This window comes from Buteo buteo, chromosome 21, assembly GCF_964188355.1.
Source record: "Buteo buteo chromosome 21, bButBut1.hap1.1, whole genome shotgun sequence".
NCBI classification, from domain to species: domain Eukaryota; kingdom Metazoa; phylum Chordata; class Aves; order Accipitriformes; family Accipitridae; genus Buteo; species Buteo buteo.
The window spans coordinates 18,990,330-19,010,430 of NC_134191.1; the positions used below are offsets into that span (position 1 = coordinate 18,990,330).

Genomic DNA, 20,101 nt, shown 5'->3' on the forward strand with positions numbered 1-20,101 from the left:
TGTGAAGATTGGCTGGGGGAGACACAAATAAGTCATGTTACCTGTTGCATACAATTCAGTCTAAGACAATTTCACAAAGGCTGATCTCATGTATCCTGGTAGCACATGATAGTGTGGTTCTGACAGAAGCATTAACTCGGGTGTCAATAAAGGAAACAAACGTGTCTTGGTAGAGCGTGCAGCCCAGACATACCTCATCAATAGCCATTGCAATTGAGCTTTTTTCCTTTTTTTTTTTTTTTTTAAAGGTAAAGCTTACTTTTAAAATAGCTAAACTAACCTAGCAGACAAAGAATTAGACACAAGTTCTCACTCTCAATGGCTAACCTATTTGCTATCTCCCCAGAGAGACCAGCACTTTAGAGCAGTCAGAAAGTGCATGTAATATGCACTATGTAAACAGAAGTATTCAGCCCTTTACTTCCTGAAAGGCATGCCAATGCTAGAGCAATACTAAAAATAAAGGGTTGCAATTAACTGCTTTAAGAACTCTAAAGTAAACAGCACAAATAGCTTAGGAAGTATTTATCCAAATATTAAAGTTATGAGACAAGATTTGATCTTAGAGACAGGCATTTGTTATCTCTGCATTTAACATATGTAGCACTGTTTGGTCAAGGTGTGCTCTACTTGAAAGATCACAATAAATCACAGTTTCCCACCACTTTCAGAGACAGAAGCATATGCTACTCTGTTTCCTCAACAGGTATGAGGTAGTTAAAGCAAAGCAAATCTAAGCTTCCAGTATTAAAAGTGACTGTAACATTGGCTTTAGAAGTTTAATACACAGCCCTCTTGAAACACATTTATACTCTGAACCAGGTGTTATTACACAACTACCCAAAAATAAAAAGGTAGGTTGCTAGAGAACAGACATACCATTCTTATACACCTAGTGAAAGCTGAAAAACAGTCTGCTGTGTTCAAGTGTATTTTTTTTTTTTGCTATTAAAAACAAGAACCATTTGGGAAACATGAATTATTTAGTACAAAACAAACAGAATCAATCCATATTAATGTGCACTAAGCAGCAATTTACGATTCACAACACCATTTTCATGTACAGCATTCACAAGATCACTCAATAATACATGAAGCTTTCCTAACGTTATTAGTATGACAACAGATATCAATGAACTTAAAGTCATTCAAGCCGGTTGTTTTAAACCAGCTCTTGGGAACTGACAGAACTGCCAAAGCACAGCTACAAACTCACTCATCATTCATTAAAATATTAATTAAGCCAGTAACCTAGCAGTTTTAAAAGCAGAAAGCAAACCCAAAATATAAGTTCAGATATACACAAAAAGAACGTAGGAGGAAAACTGTGTTTCCATTTGTAGAAAATGATAAACAGCAAATATATTAAATCAAGGAGGCCAAAGGTAGATGTAGACTATATGTTTAGAGCCCATTTAATTTCTAAATAGCTTTGCTTACCAGATTCATTCTTCCTAGGCTGCTGAATCTATCGAAGCACTGAATTGCAAGCAAGACACATTTTGCATAACACCAACTGTTTTAAAAAGAACGAGAGATACACAACCTACTTTCGTACATTCTCTTTACACATGATCAAATATCATGAAAGGAGAGTCCGCAGCCAATTATGCAGACTTTCTTTGATATAACATATCTAACAACTAGGTATTCACTGCATAAATTAAATTACTGAAATCAAGATGAAAATACATAATAATTTCCATGTGCATGAGCATTCTTTTTAATGATAAAGCTTCATACCTCTTAACATTTGTGTAAGCTTCACAAAAGCTTCAAAACACCAAAACCTAATGCCAGCACCAAAAAACATACTGCCATAAGAAAGCTTAAGTTTTTAAGATCAGATGGAGGAGGGTGAGGTGTCCCCCCCATTTAATTTTAAAGTTTCTTAGACTATTTTATCTTCTAACATCACAATTACCTTGCAAAGGAAGCATAAAACCCTATGCATATAAAACAACATACACTGCTAGTCACACCATCAGCCTCAAAACAAGAAAGGTATGCTGAAAGATGTTGCATAGTAGCTTTTTCAGCACAAGAAAGAAGTAAGAGCAATTATTCTAAAAAGGAATTAAAATTTTAGAGCATATCATCTTAAAAAAATTATTAGAGCCAAAGGATATATGTTGTTAGTTGTCAGTAGTTGTTTGCAATTTTAAAGTATTTTTTGTTCCACGGGGAAAAAAAAAATAAATCTGTATTTTTGACAAATGGAAAAAAATAACTAGAGTGGAAAAACAAAAAGCAAGCAAAGGTTGTTTCTGTAAGTACTCATTCAAGGTGACTGGCTAGCCTGTCCAAAATTGGTAAGATGAACCCTGTAAAACAGTATTTGGCCAAGTTCTGAGCATTCAAGCCCAGGACAATGATTTCATAAGTTTTACCCATTACCAAACTGATGTCAGTCCTATAAAACTGACTGTTATATTTGAAACTCTTAAAAATTCAGGAATCCCTCTCCCTACTTGACTTCTCAGCAACAGTTTCTAGTTACTTCCATTGGTTCACCTCTTTCAATGGTGTCAGTGGAGCACAGCAATGGAGAAACCTCTCAAACAGAAGCAGTATACAAATGAACTCCTTGTCACACATCTTCATGTCCTGAGCACCTTGCAGCTTACAGGCCAGCTGCTTCCCAAGTCCTCGTAAGCTCTATTTAATACCCATCAACAAGATGAAACAAGGAAACATAAAACTGTGTTCCTCTCCTCTCAAGTGAGCCAACACATATTAATCACTACAAGAGAAGGAATGATTGGTCTTAGAATCTGGGATAGCCAAAAATGTGACAGAAGTTAGGATGACCAAAGTCAAAACATTTCAAATTACAAACACATTTGATTATTAAAAAAAAAAGCAACATCTAGAGAAAAAAACATTATGAACAAAAGAAAAAACAAGTTTAGTATCTTCCCTGGGATGACTTTCCCCTATGCTAGCTTAGCATGCCTGTGAACTAACTCACACCTGCAGCTATAAATCTGAACCATGAATGCAAGCTATGAGGAATTTGAACTGTGAATCCATTTTAGCACATTTTCATCCTCAACATTCATTACATATGACAACATATGTATGAGGTTATGACAATGAATACATATAAAATGTGTGATTCAGGGTCAGTGGTAGAAAAACAGGTCTTCAGTACCTTCAAAACAGTGTGAATAAGTTTAATTATTCCTAATTAAACCCTAAAACCTCATCCCTGTACCACATGACCTGCAAAGGCAGTCTCATGCAAGCTCCAAGCTTACATTCAGTCTGACAGCGAGATTTAAGTTTCGCAGGGAATACATTTTGCTGTGATCCAGATATCTCTGAGAACGAGAAGCATTTCCTACCAGCAGGCATGAGAAAGCAGACCTGATTTTCCATTTCATCAACAAAATCCACACAGATAAGACCTTGTTAAATACCAGTTTAAGAATGTAAACTTCATTAACCATGAAATTAATATCACTGCAGAATGCAAAAAGGCGCAGTGTGTATTTGTACAAATCAGCTCCTTACAAATTTAATTATAAAACACTAGTCAAGAACACATTCATTATGCAGTTTACAGTTAAACAACAGTCTAGCTAAGAGTCCAGAAGTTGGTTCTAATTAAACACAGCTTCAGAGTCTCTGGATAATTTATCATTTTAATAGTTTACAAATGTCAACATAACTTATCCTTTTTCCTAAACATTTCATAATGTGAATGACATGTGTAATTATACTTAGAACAATCTTATTATCTGGAGTACAATTATATCCAGCAATCAGCTGAGTAATAAGAAAATGTAATATGTTCTGAGCCAACAAGACAAAGAAGGGCATCAGACAACTGTTAATGAAAAGTGCAACTTACTTACAGATTACAGATTATTTCTCTAAATTGATACCTTTTTTTTTTCCCCTTAACTTTTACTGGCATGGTATTTCAAGAATAGTCGCTGCATTTAGTGATGCTAAAACACTGACGACCTGACACGATCAGGACATTAAGCCACCCAATAAAGCGCTATTACAATCTATAACCAGCAAAGAATCAGACATCTTGCAAGCAGTTTCAATTATGGAAGGAAATGTAGTTTAAGCAGGACTAAACATTATGGTAACATGTTTTTCCTATTGTCAGTAAATGCAAAGACACATACCTAACTATGCTACAAAACAAGACTGGTCTTCTGTTTTCAAAATAGAAAACAATTTCAAAATTGTTAATCCCAAATTCATTTCAAAGTCACTTTAAAAAAGGTCAGCTGAGCAGTTCACAACACTATTATAACTTGCTTTTGTGCAACATGAAATTTATCAGCAAGATTTGCCTTTTTGTGGAGAGCTTGCAATGGACAGGACTTATCCCAACTAGGTATTTCATATATTAAAAGAGTACTACAACATTAGCATGGTAAAAGAAAGCAATTTACTTGGCTAATTTACCCATGTGGTTGCATTTTTTTTTTCTGCTACAGCTCGTAGCACATCTCTCATTCTTGTCTCAAAGACGGATAAGGATGTCAGAGAGACTCTGAAAGGACTGATGATTTATTTAAAACAAACAAGAAGCAGCCATGTAACACAGATGCAAGCGATACCTCACCATCCGGGGACAGCAAAACACTTGATCATTGTAAGGCATAATTTACTTGGCCATGACCAAAGTGACCTCACAGGGCTTTTCCGGGTCCTGCAGCCACAAGCAGACACTTAACCTGCGGAATAATAGCTTCTATACCCCACTAAGGTACTGATCATTACTAGTTACCATGGATTGGGCCCGAAGGAGCAAGAGGATAAAACGCCTCCTTCCTACTACCATCACCCCATCCTGCTTCCTCCTCGGCCTCCAGCCAGGCGGGAGGGGATTGCATCACCCCTTCACGACAGCCAGACAGCCAGCCGAACCTGCAGCCTGGCCGTCAGGTAAGACTATTACCTACTTGACCGAAGCAGCACTCGACTAAACCCCAACCCCGGATCGGAGGGCAGGCTCCCCGGCGGGGGCCGGGCCGGCTGCAGGAGGGAGCGCTGCCCGCCGGCAGGAGCGGCGGGGCTGTCCAGGGTCCTGAAAAGGGTCCTGCCCCGGGGGGCGGGGGGGGGGGTCCTGCCCAGGGGGGTCTCTCAGTCCACCGACCCCCTTCCTTTCCGATGACGAAGTCCTGCTGCTTCCACCTTCTGGAATTTTTTTTCACCCCCCTCCTGTCTTAAAATTTACTCTCCCTTCGCTCCCTGCCCAACTTTCCCTTTTTAACGTAGCGCAGTCACGTATCTTACTAGCCTTCCTAAGGGGGATTCATCCCCATTGCCGTGATACCTGGAAGTGGTCCTTAAAGTCATCTCAGACTGCCTAATAGTAGAAAATCCCCGAAGACACATTGGAATCCAAGTTCTGCATGTATCTGGCAATTCTCCAGGAACCTGCACTTGTGAAGAGTTCTAGGAAAAAGAATATTTGCATTCTACAAAGGGTGGTCCGCTGTCTGAGTGCAATACTGTTCACATTTTCATAAATATGAAATATCCTATTTGTGATTTGAAACTTCTGTATGAGACAAGCTTTAAAATCAGTCGCACAAAGAACATTTCCGAGGCGGTCCTCAGCAATTCAAGTGCACGTGTCCTGCATCACTCAAGAGTGAATACATACAAGGATGGGATATTACCAACTCAGAATTTGCCTTTATTAATAAAACACCACCTCACTAGCAGGCCACTGCCCCTACACCTTAGGAAACTGCCATGTAGAACAAACTTGTTACTGTTACTCAGAAGCCTGCATTTCACTGCTCATGTTACAGCATATCAAAGTCAACTCCCTGCCGTTTTCTCATTTTTCAAATCTGCTCAAGTAGAAAGAAAATTGCTGTGGAAAACAACTGAAAATCATATGCTTTAGTTCTTTTGTATCTAATAGTTTTAAGCTGACTTTTTTTTTTTTGAAAGGTCACAAATTACTTAATTTCTTAAGTCCCTGCTCCCTACAACATTATTCCCCATAATAATACTCCCTTACCTTGGCAAAAATACGAAATCATTGCTCTGAAAAGCATATTTTTGCTAAAGCATTTTGAATTCTACTAAAAAACCTGCTAAGATAGCTTATTATAGAAAGAAGCATTCATGGCTTATCAGGTGGGAAAATGTTGCTGTAAAGTAAATGGACTTTTAAGTATGCAGTTTTTAAGGTACTTCCTTTACGACAGTGTAAGCAAAGAGAGGACCTTAAAAAATAGAAACAATTCTTATAAAAGATACCTTTTTTTTTTTTTTAGCTGTGACCCTCAATGGCAAACCTACCTACTCACTTATCCACCAGTGGCACCTGTACCCAGAAATTTCACTTTTGTTAACAGAGAAGCTTTTACCCTTCTCAGTGTGACTACAGACGCCAACTGCAATAAAGCCATAAAAAAGTAACAGTCCCACAAGCTTTTGTCTCCTTTATGGCATATATGTATGTAAGTATTTTCCACAGATGGACACAAACCTTCTACCTGCAGAGGATCAAATGACTCTTTATTTCAATAATTCATCAAAACGTCTCTTCTAATTTCTTAGCTGTTCCTAGGTATCCCAAAACAAACATAGCCACACTCTGATCAGGTATCTATCTTCTGACAAACAAGTTTAGTAAATAAACTACATATTCAAGATTAAGTACTCAAAAGAGTTTGTGTCAGATAGGGTGTCCCCCCCCCCATACCCTTCTGCAAGTTTGGCTAATAAAAACTGTATTATTTACAACTATGCCTACATTGTACACATGTGGGAATACTGTGCTAACACCACTCTCTAATCATTCATTACCAATAAAAGCCTAACCAGAGAACGCTCAGAAGGTGCTTGGCATTACTGACAAAACACATTATATTACACAAAAATATTTTAAACCAGTTTTGTGGCATCAGTACTAAAACCCATAACTATTGCACCAAAAAAACCCCAAGCACCTAAAAAGCAAACCCGTCATTTTAAATCAAGATCCCCATGAAAAAAGATACAAGCATTACAATGGCAAACTTTGAAAAAATATTATCTTTGGCTTACTGACCTGAAGCATAAACACACATCTCTCCCATCCAGGGAAACCCATTAAGACTTCCTGCTATGAAGTGGCTTAACTTAAATAAACTAGGGCGGAAAATAATGCATACTTAAGCAGGACGGACAAGAGCAAAATTAAGCAACAGACTTCAAAAAGAACAGGCTAATAGACTTGAGAATTAGCAGTAAGAATCCAAAAGGGCTGCCAGTCCAAGCAGATTTGCAAAAAAAGAGGTAGTTTTTAATCAATTAGTTCCCTTTGATAGGGAGTTAGAGCCTGTGGTTAGGAGAAAAGCAACAGAAGTCATCCAGCCCAACTTCAGTACAACTTTCGATGTACTAGAACATCTGTAGCGTCTGGGTGAAACTGTTTCAATGTGCCTCTCCCAGCGGAGAGCTGAACTCAGAGCGGTGAAATATTAATCCACAATGACTAAAGACAACACTCTGGTGGGCTCCGACAGCATTAGGTATACTCACTACTGATTCAGACAGCAGAAGAGGATCTCTCTTCTCTGGTCTGTGGATAACACTACATGGAGAGCGGGAGGAGAGGATTTGGGGGGGCCTTGAATGACTTAGAGCAATACAAACAAATGCAAACTTCTACTCTTCGGTTAAGGGGATCAGGGAGCCTCCTGTGTAAGTCCAGCATAGATGATAACTAGCTAAACTATCTTCTATGGGAAAAAGATCAGGGGTTTACAACAGGTTGTATATTTCAATCTGAAGATAATAGAACAAAGTCGATCCTTTAGCAGGCTACTGTGAGGTAAGACAGTAAGTGAAACTGTTCTTCAGTCCCTTTGCAACAGAACAAAGAGGCAAGAGCTATAAAGAAAAGGAAACTTCTGATTTATTTTTAAATGATTGTTTTGTCAGCTCTAAGTGAGAAATTCTCTGTCACTTCTTGGTTGTCTTAAATTAGTAGTGAGGGGACGCACAAGGGAAGCTGATAATATGATTGGGATAAAAACCTTTCTTTGAGGTATTAGAAAATATTAGAAAATATTTGAAGTATTAGAAAATAGTTGCAGCAATCAGTGACTCTGTCAGAGAGTCACTGCATCTTGACCAAATTACAAACTTGACATTTAACCACATTTTAGCCCTTAAAAGATGAAGTTCAACTGATGTCATCAGCAGGTCAGTTGATAGCATAACTTTAAAGCAATTGGGTAGGTGCATACACAAGAAAGTGGCAAACTGCAGTGTCAGATCTTAAACAATTTTGCTTTAAGAATACTCCTTCAGTCATTTGTAGATGAACATTTACTAATGAGACACAGAAAAGGTTATCCTCCTCTTACAGCTAATTACTACAACCAGAAAAAAAAAAATTCTTTGTTCCACTGAACACAAGCATGGTAAGTTTTATCTAGAAAAGGACAAGTCTGGGTCAGCCTTTTGATTTAGCCACTTACCAAAAATTCTTATTCTTTACATGTCGAATCACATATTTTTCAAAGGAAAACAGCCTCTGTGCATAAAGAGCAATTGTATAATATATTTCTGTTGCCTTTAATTTCTTTTTCTACAGAGGGTTCTGCACCATTAATCACTAGCAAAGTATTACAGTATCTCCTTCTAGGGTTCCCTTTCGAGGAAAAAAAAAAAGGCAAGTGACCTGCCCTTTGTAAGTTAAATTTAAATATCAACCAGTCATGTGTCTTCAGTACTCTGACTTTTTATGGAGGAGAGCTGGAGAAGTGATACAGCCACTCATGGAGAATTAATGCTGTTCAAAAGGGAGGCCGACCTCTGACCTGACAGCAGTGCCACTTCTCAAGCAGTCCCTGCCTACAGCCACTTGTTTCTCCCTCAGCACTACCCCCTCTGTTGTGCCGGGTAGCTACAGGACCAGAGCACAGAAACACTCCAGCTTAAAAATAACGTCTCCCTGTTTATTTTTCTTACAGTATCGGTTCTGTGATCCAGCTCCAAAAGTTGTGTCATCTCTTCTGCCACAGCAGCTCAGGGACAGGAATAACTGTGTAGGTGCTGAGGAGAGGTCACGCTCTCCCTCCCATTCTCAGCCACAAGTTCCTGCTTCTCTGTCACATGGGTCACAAAAAGTCCTACTTGTTGAGGCAACTTTTAAAGGTTTTGGAACAACATACCAGATGTTTTGCATATGATATCAAAAGGATAGAAACATTCAGCAAAACTAGCAGACAGAACAGAACCATCGCTTCCAGCATAGCACAGCATTAACTAAGGGAGAACTGCTCTTTTACCAGTGTAATGGTCCACGTGGTGGGGTCAGCTTCTCCTCCTGCTAGCAGGGAGAGGTCCAAAATAAAGTGGAAGAGAATGGGGCTGTCAAAACTGGGACAAACACACCTATCTTCCTCTTTTTAAATGTAAGCAGTAGTAAGCAGGACAAGTTGCAACTTTTTTGCTCTAATGTCCTTTGGAAACAGATTCCTTTTCTCACCAGTACCATTGCGAGGACCGGCTACCTTCCTTTCACTCCCTTCTTCCACAATTGCAAGCACTTCATTGATAATGTAATAGTTCATGGTTTAAAAATATCTAACCAGAGTGAAGTTAGGAAATACAGAAAACAACTAGGCTTTCATTTTCCTAGTACATACTTTTTGTATTCGCTTGTTCTTATCTTCACTGAGTATTCCAGTGTTACCGTAAAATGCATAAAGGTAAGTGACACCATTTCCAGAAAAAAGATACTATCCTGGCAAAAAAACATGTGTAACTCTTCATCTTTGGAAGCACAATCCATAAGAATTATCTATTTTTATCTCTTAATTCCAAAACCAACAGTGTGTGCACATCATTGTGAGGTACTTTTGTTCAGAAACTGCTAAAACTCCTCATTATGAGGATGCTCTGACTGACCAAATGTTACACCAGTGCCTACTGTTGTCATTCAGTAACATAACGATGACTGCTACATGCATAGCTTTTATAAGAGCAATGCAATTTTTAACCATGACTGAAACACTAAAGTATGCAAATGTAGCACTTTAGCAAATTTTTGACTTAACCATAATTGTATGACACTAGCATGAAAGATTATTGGTTCAATTCTAAGGTAAACAGGATCTTGGTCTTTAGATCAAACTGTAAAATACTTGTAGCTGATGTTCCCTTTTCCCTCCCCCACATTTCATTACCACCACCTTCATGGTCACCCGAGTAACAGCGCTGGGCTTCTTTTTCACTCCTCAGCTGAAAAGACGCTAACTACAGTATGGGATAGAGAGAAAAATCTACCAGTACTGTTCTGTTTCACGCTGTCGTTCCCTCAGAGCAGGCAGGGTTGGGGTCATTACGCCCTTCGGGCTTTCTTGCCTTTCTGCCAAACTCAAACGTTACTGCTCATCAGCTGCGCCGCTCTAACAGCCACATGAGCTCACCGGCGGCTCCAACTCCAAGGTATAGCATACACTCCAAGCAAGCGCAGCACAGCGTGTTGCGATTTAAACAAGCGTGCCTCACTTCGCTGTTGATGACACGACAAAGTACACTTGCAGTAAAATTGATAGTGCCTCACCCTTTTCTTTTGCGTATTCTAAACCCGAGTGACTCCGCACACACCACCGCATCTTGCCGGTCTTATTCAGAGCAGAATACGTGCCCGCCCCCGAGGTGATAAACTGTATCAGCACGGGCGCAAGCATCAGGGAAGCAAATTTCAAAAAGTGCATTTGCTTGAAGCACTCGAAGCGCAGTCTCTGGGAAACAACGCCGTTCGCCCCCAACGTCTGCCTGCCTTCGAAGCCCGTCAGCCGTTGCCCCAGGCGGCACGGCGGGCGCTGGCGCCCGGCTCCGGCCCCGCGGGGGGCTCGGGGGAGCGCGGGCAACTGCGCAGAGGCCTCCCCGGGCTGCCGGGCCGAGTCCCGCAGCCTCACCTCACGGCCCCGCTCCAGCTCCCCGGGCACCAACAAAGCCCCCGGCCGCGGCTGCGCTTCCCTGAGGCCGCCGCGGCCCTTCGGGGCCCGGGACGGCACGGCGCTCCTCCCGGGACGGCAGCGGCGAGGTCCCGGCACCATTAACCGAGCCCGAGCCCCCCGCCCCGCCGGCCCGAGGAGGAAGAGACCCGGCCGGCCGCGGCCTGCCCGCCAGGCCGCGCGGAGCCGGGGAGGCCCGGAGGCCGCGGCCCGCCCCCTCCGCCACTCACGCATGAGGGTGCTGAAGGCCACGACGCCCAGGAGCCCCTGCAGGAAGATGCCGAAGCTGTCCATGAGGGCCCCGTTCTCGCAGCCGCGGTCTCCCGGCCCCGCCGCCGCCCCCCCGCCCGGTTGCGGGGGGCCGTCGGTGAGGCCGAGGCTGCCGTTGGGCGGCGGCGGCGCCCCCATGGCGAGGCCCGGCCAGCGCCCGCCTCAGCGGCGCATGGCGGCGGCGGCGACGTCGCGACCGGCGGGCGAGGCCGCGCCCCCGCCCCGCTTCCTGCGCCCAGTCGCCCGCCCCGGCGCGTCACCGGCCGCGCCGCTCTCGCCCATTGGCCGAGCCGCACGCTCCGCCCCCGTCCCCGCTCCGCCCCGCCCACCCCGCTGCCGGTTCTGCCTCCGCCGAGGAGCGGGGTGGCGGCCGGCGGGTAGAGCGGGTCAGCCCGCACCGGGGGGGGGGCAGCGGGCAGGTCTCGGCCGGAGAAGGACGGGAGGTGAGGGGGCCGGCTTCCCCCCGCCAAGGGAAAACCGACACAGACCCCAAACCGAACGCTCCAGCCGGCAACGCCGCCCGAAGGGGTTCCCCCCCCCCCCGCCCCTTTGTGTGAGGGGGGAGCTGCACCCGCAGCCCCGGCTTCGGCGCCGTTAACGCCCCCCGAGCCTTCCCCCGGTTTGGCCCCAGCAGCCCAGCCCGTCTCCGAGCCCCTGGGTCAGAACGGCTGCCGGGGCAGGGGTTGCTCTGGCTCAGACCCCGCGGGTTTGGGTCTGGCAAGTTTGACATCAAACTAGGAAGAAAAAGTTACGACCTGGACTCTTCAGCAAAAATATATATTTTTTTTTTAAAAGGGCAACCGGTGGCACAATGGATTTAAGACGTAACACGCCAGCGCTTCCATTTAGAAAAGGAACCGCCTGTGGAGCAGCGAGTCCGACTGACCCCGTCGCACCGTACCCCCCATCATCACCCGGCAGAACTGCACCCAAGTTTAGGCTCTTGCTGTTAGCGTGGGGTCAGCCTACGTCACGTTGCAGTCTAGTTTTTTCTTATACTGTTTCTTGAATTTCTTTAAATAATTGAAATCCCAGCGTAAATATGAATTTACTTGTCCGTACGACTCAGAAAGTACACTATGTTTAAATCTATCAGAAACCTAGGCAGAGCACATGAAGCAAGAGTTGTTCAAATAATGACATTTGCTGCATCTATCTTACGAACCCACCTACAAGACTGTCCTTCCTGGCAGGCGATGCCCAAGAGTACTGGCACACCGCAGTGATTTCTCTGATATTTAGGCTGTGCATAAATGTCTGGAAGTTGCAGCTAGAAAAAGAAATGCTCTCAATTCTCAGACTTACAGAGCACACAGCCAAAATGCACTGCCCAGCGCCTCTGCACCCCACATCAACGCTCCTCTGCTTTGAGCTGCGTCAAAAGCGAGAGTTCAGGAGCGCAAATAGAGTTACCTGAAAGAAAGGGCAAGGACCAAAGCAGGTTGCTTGTTCCCCCCCCTGCACACAGGGATCACAGCCATCAAGCACTGCACTACAAACATGGTCCTGACCTATTTACTTGTGGTCCAGGAGTGTTTTTTACGCTTTCACAGCTGCTGCTGAACATCAGATGTTCCACACACATACCTGACCGGGATGCTTATGCTGGTTAAAGACTTACCTAATGCTTTTTACACACAAAATTTATGTTTCAGACATGAATCTGGAAACATAACTTGAAGGGCTTATGCCTCGTGTTACTCCATATTCCATGCTTTAAAATAGATCATTCCCTAAAAATACCTCTTCAAGGGTTTTCAGCTCCTCATGACTCCTATAAACACTTCTGAAACCTGTGGCAGACAACAAAAGTCTGCCTCCTGGTATGTGCTATTATTCCCTAGCCTTCAGATTTCTCTCAAGTTAGACAGTGCTCTGTGAAGGCAAGTAAAAGATTTACATTAAATCCTACATATTTATAGATGTTTAAAGACAGTGTTAAGCAAATCAGTTTCATCCCACTCCTGTGCATTTTCAGCACCCAGTATAAAAATCAGTTCAAGGCGACTGAAGTGCAGCCAAGAAACAAGTGCCGCAGAGCACACGAATACAATCTGTTGGAACGCCAAGTAAGGAAACAAGAACTTTACAAGGCTGACCTGTTTCTGAAACATCCTGTGGACCCTCATGTTATTCAGAGAAAGCAAAGCCAGCTCTTTTTAAAATTTCAACTTGCTGGGATAGTGTAAACCTTTACAAAACCACCCAGATGGAGCAGCAGCATCTGCAAGGTTTGCTTTGGATTGTACCAAGCAGCTCCTTATGTTCAGAGAAAGCAATAACAGAAAAATTACCCTGATTCGTAGGTTCTGTCCTCAGCTCCTGTATATTAGCTTCAGCATCCTGTGAAACAAAATCTGTTACCTTAGAAGAAGGCTTAGATAAATAGGACTCCTCCATTTGAGGGAATTGTACACAACCCAATCAAGCTCTTAACACAAAGCCCGTGCAAGTGGTATTTACGTGGTCTGCATTTACCTTTTATGCAAGTAATGGAACATGTTACACAGTTTCCCCCACACTTTTGTAAGATGGAAAATTGCTCACGGTAAGCAGCCACATTTATCATTATATTAATACGAAAGCCATCAGTAACAGTTTAAGTATCTTTTTTAATTTTCTTACAACCACTTAAAACTGTCATATACCACAAACTTATGTACACTATTTACAGACAAAACAAGCAAAATATCCATCCAAAATATTTTTTTAAAAAATCCTCTGATTAAATTGTTACACCTGCTCAAACAATGGTGGGACTTCATAGGCATATTTTCTTGTGCATGTTTCTCTTCCATGTAGTACTTCAGTCTCACTGCATATATATATTTAAAAGTTAAAGAAAGATAAAACAACAAGCAGAAGGGACACAACACAATATGCTTTTAAATCTTTGTTTAAGAACAAGCAGCTAATTAAAAAAGGCAAAATACAGGAAAAGTGCATCAGTTCCAATGAGTTAGTATAAGAAAGAGGCCCACAGGTGGAGAGCAGATACCCTTTAGGGTAAAGTCTCCTAGAAGACCTGATTGTCTACAAAGATTATTTAAAATTTATTTTAAACAGAAATTAAAAAAAAAAAAAAAATGAAAGAGGAGAGGAGAAACATGACACCTCCAGAATTTTTTTTTCCACGAGGTTTCTTGGAAACTGGTGCTCAACAACTTTCAGAGTGGGCAAGAATTCATTTGTGCCCAGACCTCATTGTTCATTCACGCAACTTGAGCGAGCCGTCCCCGTGTCTCAAGCAGAAGGCCTGTTCCTCTTGAACTGTGCAAGGCTAGGCGGCTTCCACAGGCTCTGTGCCCATGCTTGTGCTAAGTCAGCTAGACCTACTGCCTCTGAATTTTGGCAGCGCAAGACCTGCTCGCTTCCATGGCTTAAAGCTGAGCCAAACACTGCTGGCTTTGCACCTAACAGAGTAACTTTGTCTTCTCATCAAAAAGTCCATTTATACGTCTGGTGCATTTCAGAACAACAGATGCGATGTTGAGGAAGCTAGAAATGACCGTGGAGACAAAGTGTCACTAACCTTAATTCATTTTTGCTATATTTCATACAGATTATTTTTAAATTTTTTTTTAGAAAAAACACATAACAATAAAAGAGGCTTGTTGTAACTGGTGTTCCCAAGTCCCATTCTAATCCTTCACCCAAAAGGCTGCCTTTGAAAACAAGGCTACATGCATGTTTGGGGAAGGTCGGCAGCACTCTGAAGTAGGGTTCAGCACACAATCCCTTTAAAATGGAGCCTTCAGCCAACATCTGAAGTCTCCTGACAGAGCCTGTATCTTTGTGCTTAGTTACTTTTAGGTAATTTGAGCTCACAGTAGGCAGTACCGAGTCTGCCACTATGTGACAGAACTGGTTAAGGAGTAGCTTTGTATAGGATAATCGTATTTTTGGCTTTCTGGTAAGGCTACTTCATCTAGTAACTTCTCCTCTAACAATAGATTTGGTCCAAAGGCATGCAGTCTCCAATTTGAGCTCGATAGTTTTGAAGCCTATTCCATTACATTCAAAAATCTCTCAAGCCACTTTGCCTTTTGCTAACAACGTACCAAGTCTTTGTACTTTATACAGAAGAATGGAGTGCTCAGTCCAATCAACTGTAAATATATTTACACTTCTGTGGACCTAGCAGCTAAATACGCCTTCCCTCCTTTAAAGCATCATTGGAAGCAAGAATAAACATTAGCAAATCCTAAAGCAACAACAAAATACTGCTGAAAGTTGGGACAAGAGAAAGTAATCTTAACGACCACTCCCGAACTCTGTATGTACTGTTTCCATTAATCCCAGGAGAGACTGCAAACACTCCTGGAGTTCTATACAACACACAAATGAATCTGCCTTTTATTTCATTCCTCAAAGAGCAACTTTCAGAAATGTTTAGCATTAGAAAAGAGTAGTCTTCATTCACCAGGATCAGTGCTGTACCTCTCCTCTTCTGGAAGGACTGCTTTCAGTTTAGGATGGACTGCAAGCTGCTCATGCTTTGGGGGATAATTCTACCACATTAACCTCCCATGATGTTTCTGGAGGTCAAATATTCTCTATTATGGAATCCTTGTGTTGATGCAGAAAGCACCCTATAGTAATTCAACAAAATCTTTCTGCTTAACAAGGCTAAGCTTAGCACAGTACGAGTGCCATATGGAGGCACCACCAGGTTTCTAAAGCTATGATGTGCAAAACCAAGACTGTACAATGCATACAAAAATAAGACAAGCAAGAACACAAACCCTCAATGGGTCAAGCCAAGGGTAATCTCCTTTTACCTTCCACATAAACAGTACACGAGGCCCAATGGAGGGCTCATTTTTTTGTAGTGAAGACATTTGCAACACATCACTGCCTTTCTCCTGGACTCCAGCTTTGTCGTATCTTATGGTGAATGATGTGGTAGAGGACAGCACAAATCCCTGAAGCCTGAATTACTGCAGTCCCAGCAACTCCTGCTGGTGAAACATCAGTATCACCCAAAGTCAAGATTCAGCCATCAGCTACCCAAAATCCAGTTTTGAAGAAACAGAGCAACTAAAGCAGTGCGTGAGCTGATTTCAAGTCATGTTGGAGTAAGATGAACAAATATAAGTGCAGTTGTGCCATCTGCCACGCATAGAGAAAGAAGAACTTGAAACAGAGTCAAGTAGAAACCCCATCCATCAAGATAAAGCCCCAATTATCCCTTTTAAATCCAGCAATAAAACAGAGTGCATTTTTTCCAGGAAACAGAGTGTACAGTACCCGTGTGCAGCATAAAAACATTTCACAAATAATGAAAACATCCCTTTTGAAAATCTCAACAAAAATAGATCCCATTGGGACCAGACTGTCAGTGCCTCCCAAAACAAGGCAGAAAAATCCAGCCTATAAAACATGTCAAAGGTGACCAGTAAGTATCCCACTAACCTCTGAAACTGCTGACTGCTTTATTTACTGAGAAAAAGAAGTATGACATTTGTATTTAAAACCCTAGGCACCATGTTAACAGGTTCACTAAATTACCCTTTAAGCTCTGTTCTCTCCTAACAACTACTTAAAAAGACATCTATCTGTCCATAGAGAAAGATGGAAGCAACGTCTCTTGGCTATGCAGGTCAATTCTGCTGGGCATCAGTGCAATAGAATTCTGGAAACCCTAAAGAATGACAAATATGATCCAAAAGCATCATCTTCCAGCCCAGAAGTTCTCTGCTGGTCACATTTCTCAAGACAAGGTGCTGACAGCAAAGCAGCAGTGTTTCTTTCAAAAATTTTTTCAGGCCTAATGGCTTATCACTGAGCTTGTCCTAAGGGAATGGAGTACAGGCAGATGACCTATGCACAATATGATGAGCTGAACCATCCATTTATTGGCCACAGATCTGGTGTGAAGAAGAAGATGGGGCACTTTGATTTCAATTTAATTATGTTTTCAGACTCTGCTTACAACTTGGGAGAAAAAATTGTCCTAGCTACACACTGCCCTTTCTCCCTCAAGAATATTCAGCTAGTAAACAGTCTGTCTGACATTTACATTTTGATTCTGGAATGGAAAAAAAAATTATCTGATTTTAGCACTTCTGCAAATAGTTCTGCCTCCATTAGGCAGTTATTCTAAGGGGCAAAAGAAATAAACCCCAGTTACTTAGCTTTGCTTACTCTAAACAGTTTTCATTGGAGGTAGCTCCCCCTTAACACCTATGTGGCAGATACAGACTGTGCAAACTCAGCTCTTAGTTTACAGACTACCTCCTTGCTGAATCCTACAGCTCACGGCATCAGAATAACCAATCACATTAGGCCTAAGGGATGGTTGAATCAATCCATTTGACCAGAGTGACCAGTGTTTATCAGAAACCAGCAAATGCATCTTTCCTAAACAAATTCCTGCAGAGAGCACCTTCCTACCTCAAATGCCTTAGTATGCCAGGGGCTTTCTGCAAAAATGTATTTGAATAGGAGGTAAAGGACCAGGGCTGTACCCATAAGTTCCTGCCTGTGCTCCTTCAAATACTCTGAGAACAGGCAGAGTGAATGAATGCAAGCTATCTGAAACCTAATGCTTATTTGATGCAGATCTTGAGCCCGATGCAAGTTTCCCCACAACTTTAATGGAAAGTAATGTAAGTCCTGTTACCTAAAGTGTAAAGCACAGGTCTACAGCAAGTGGCTGATTGGGTTTTATTATCCTGGAAATTAAAACCAGCAGTTCATCGTACTGTGGGTCTACTGATGGAACTAGATGTCCCTGTGGTCCTTTTCCTCTTCTCTAAAAAAAGCACACAACCCCCTTCCCAACCCCCCACATTTTCATCAAGTCTGATCCTGAGCAGCTGGAATTGTTAAAAATACAAAGTCATGCTCGTAAGATAGTTTCCAGTATGCAAACACTGGCAGAGCTAAGTTGCAGTCCTCTATTGATCGCAGTTTCCTTAGTGTATTCTCTATAAAAGATGTTCAGGTAGCAAAGCAAAAGTCTGCTGACAGGCTCTGTGTACATGGCCCAATTGTTTGCTATAAGAAAAAGGAAATAACGTCACACAATTAAAAAAAAAAAAGTTATCTGACAATGAAAATATAGAAAATGCAGAGGCACTTTCTCTTTCCTTCCTTATTTCCTACAGCCCATCTGTAAGAGAAGTGCAAAATAATTAAGTTTTCTGACATCTGGGAAAAAGGTAACATCCAGGTAAAGCCTACACAGGTTTCAGCTAAAGCTTTGGAAGAGAAGCTCTGTATGCTGATCTTGGTTTGTACTCCTGACATGCCTACAGAAGAGAGACTGCTGTGCAGCTACAGACAATTTGTCCAGAAGTAGTTCCCTCCCTTTTTAGTTCATCACTTCTACTGTTCAGGCTACAGAGGTAGTAAAAACAAAACAAAACAAAAACCCAACAACGAAACAAAAAAACAAAATAAACAAAAAAACCCCCCAAAGGAACCACACTCTTGCTATACTGTACATTCAGAACCCTGTGGCCATGTTGTTGTCCTAACAATGAACAAATTCATTAAAAAACTCAACATTAACACACGAATGTGCAAAGAGCACATTCCAAAGCCAGTGCTGTGGTAAAGCAAGTGTTCGTCCACAGGGAGGGAAGGGGATTCTGTGAATCATCAGGAACAGAGAAAGGTTATTTCTGGCAGCCTACATGCTAACGTAAACAGGATCTGTTTCTCCTTTTAAAGTTCCGTGCCAACAGAACTGTTGAAATGTCATTTCCCACCAGCGGAGACTTTTCTGTAATCATTAAAAAATACATTAAAAAAAGGGAACCATAGAGCAAGAGACTATTGTGTTCCCGAGCTGGCAGCTGGTAGAGTAGCCCCTATGTTTGCATTGGCATTTTGCTCCAGATGTTGTCTTCCTTTTGTCAAAGTGAAAAACTGAGGCTGACAGATGCTCTTAGGTCACCAGGGCCTCAGCTTAACTTCATTTGGCTTTCCTTGCTAGAGAGAAAGGAGCATGTTTTTGTAGTTGTGCTTCAAAGGTCCGCTTCAACTTGGCTGCTCCTCAGTTAGCAAACTGCTGGTAGAAGGCAAGTTTGACCCTCTCAATGTGATGGCAAAGTTTAATAGCTGGCCCAAGCTTCAAGTCCATACACTCCTGAACAGTGGGCAGGGTCAGCAGCAGCAGCGCCTGGCCATCGATTTCCTGTCAGAAGACAAAAACTCCATAGTGACTTTGCATTTTTATTTTCCCTGCTCCTTCAGCCTTGGCTTGCTGTAATTGCAAATTCATGACCATTTGTGAACTAGATGTTTCTTTCATACTATTCCAGGCAGCTTAAAAATCTCTCCTTCTCACAACAAGTTAACTCCTTTCTTAAAATGTCAGCTCAAATTCACTGGCTAAGGGACAGAATCTCATGAGAAGCTATTGTAAAAAATCAACCTAACAATAGAAACCAAGGAAATTTAATGCAGAAAGTCATTTTACCTAACCTCTGCATCTTTCTATAGAAACAGAGGTTCTACAGGGAAAAGTACATTTTCTGGAACATCTACCACAAACCATACTCATCATTAGTTCTAGTATTACAGTTTTGATAGACAATGTTTCTATGGGGTTTTTTTATGGAAAATTTTAACCAAGATGCATGTACGATGTTAACTTGACTCATGTTTGTACTTCAGTTGTCATACTTTAACACAAAAATGTTCACTTGTTTTACAGCTGTACAACACTGTGATACCTGCAGTTAGTCTGCAAAATAGAAAATACTTAACATTTGGAAAAGTCAACACAAGTTGCAAAAATCTGTCTCCTAGAAAACAGGCTCCTGCCTTCATGGTGCTTGGTTGTAGGCATTCCCTATAGTTTAGGGATTTGGATGCCCCACAGACCAAAATGTCCTCCACCGAGTACTAAGAAACTTGAAAAATTATGG

The 20,101-nt window shown here is 42.1% G+C and overlaps 2 protein-coding genes across 6 annotated transcripts in view; both read right to left on the reverse strand.

Annotated features, from left to right (window-relative positions):
• Positions 1-11,440, reverse strand: part of STIMATE (STIM activating enhancer) — a 38,418-nt gene extending 26,978 nt beyond the window's left edge. Inside the window, exon 1 of one of the 2 annotated variants that reach the window (XM_075053151.1) lies at positions 11,180-11,440. In XM_075053151.1, the coding sequence (XP_074909252.1) occupies positions 11,180-11,357 (178 nt within the window). In that variant the 5' untranslated portion in view covers positions 11,358-11,440. The remainder of the gene's footprint in view (positions 1-11,179) is intronic. The other variant, XM_075053149.1, reaches the window with a different exon arrangement.
• Positions 11,441-13,832: 2,392 nt separating this feature from the next.
• SFMBT1 (Scm like with four mbt domains 1) overlaps positions 13,833-20,101 on the reverse strand; it is an 85,179-nt gene continuing 78,910 nt past the window's right edge. For all 4 annotated transcript variants that reach the window (XM_075053271.1, XM_075053268.1, XM_075053270.1 and 1 more), the window contains one exon: positions 13,833-19,365. In XM_075053271.1, the coding sequence (XP_074909372.1) occupies positions 19,225-19,365 (141 nt within the window). In that variant the 3' untranslated portion in view covers positions 13,833-19,224. The remainder of the gene's footprint in view (positions 19,366-20,101) is intronic.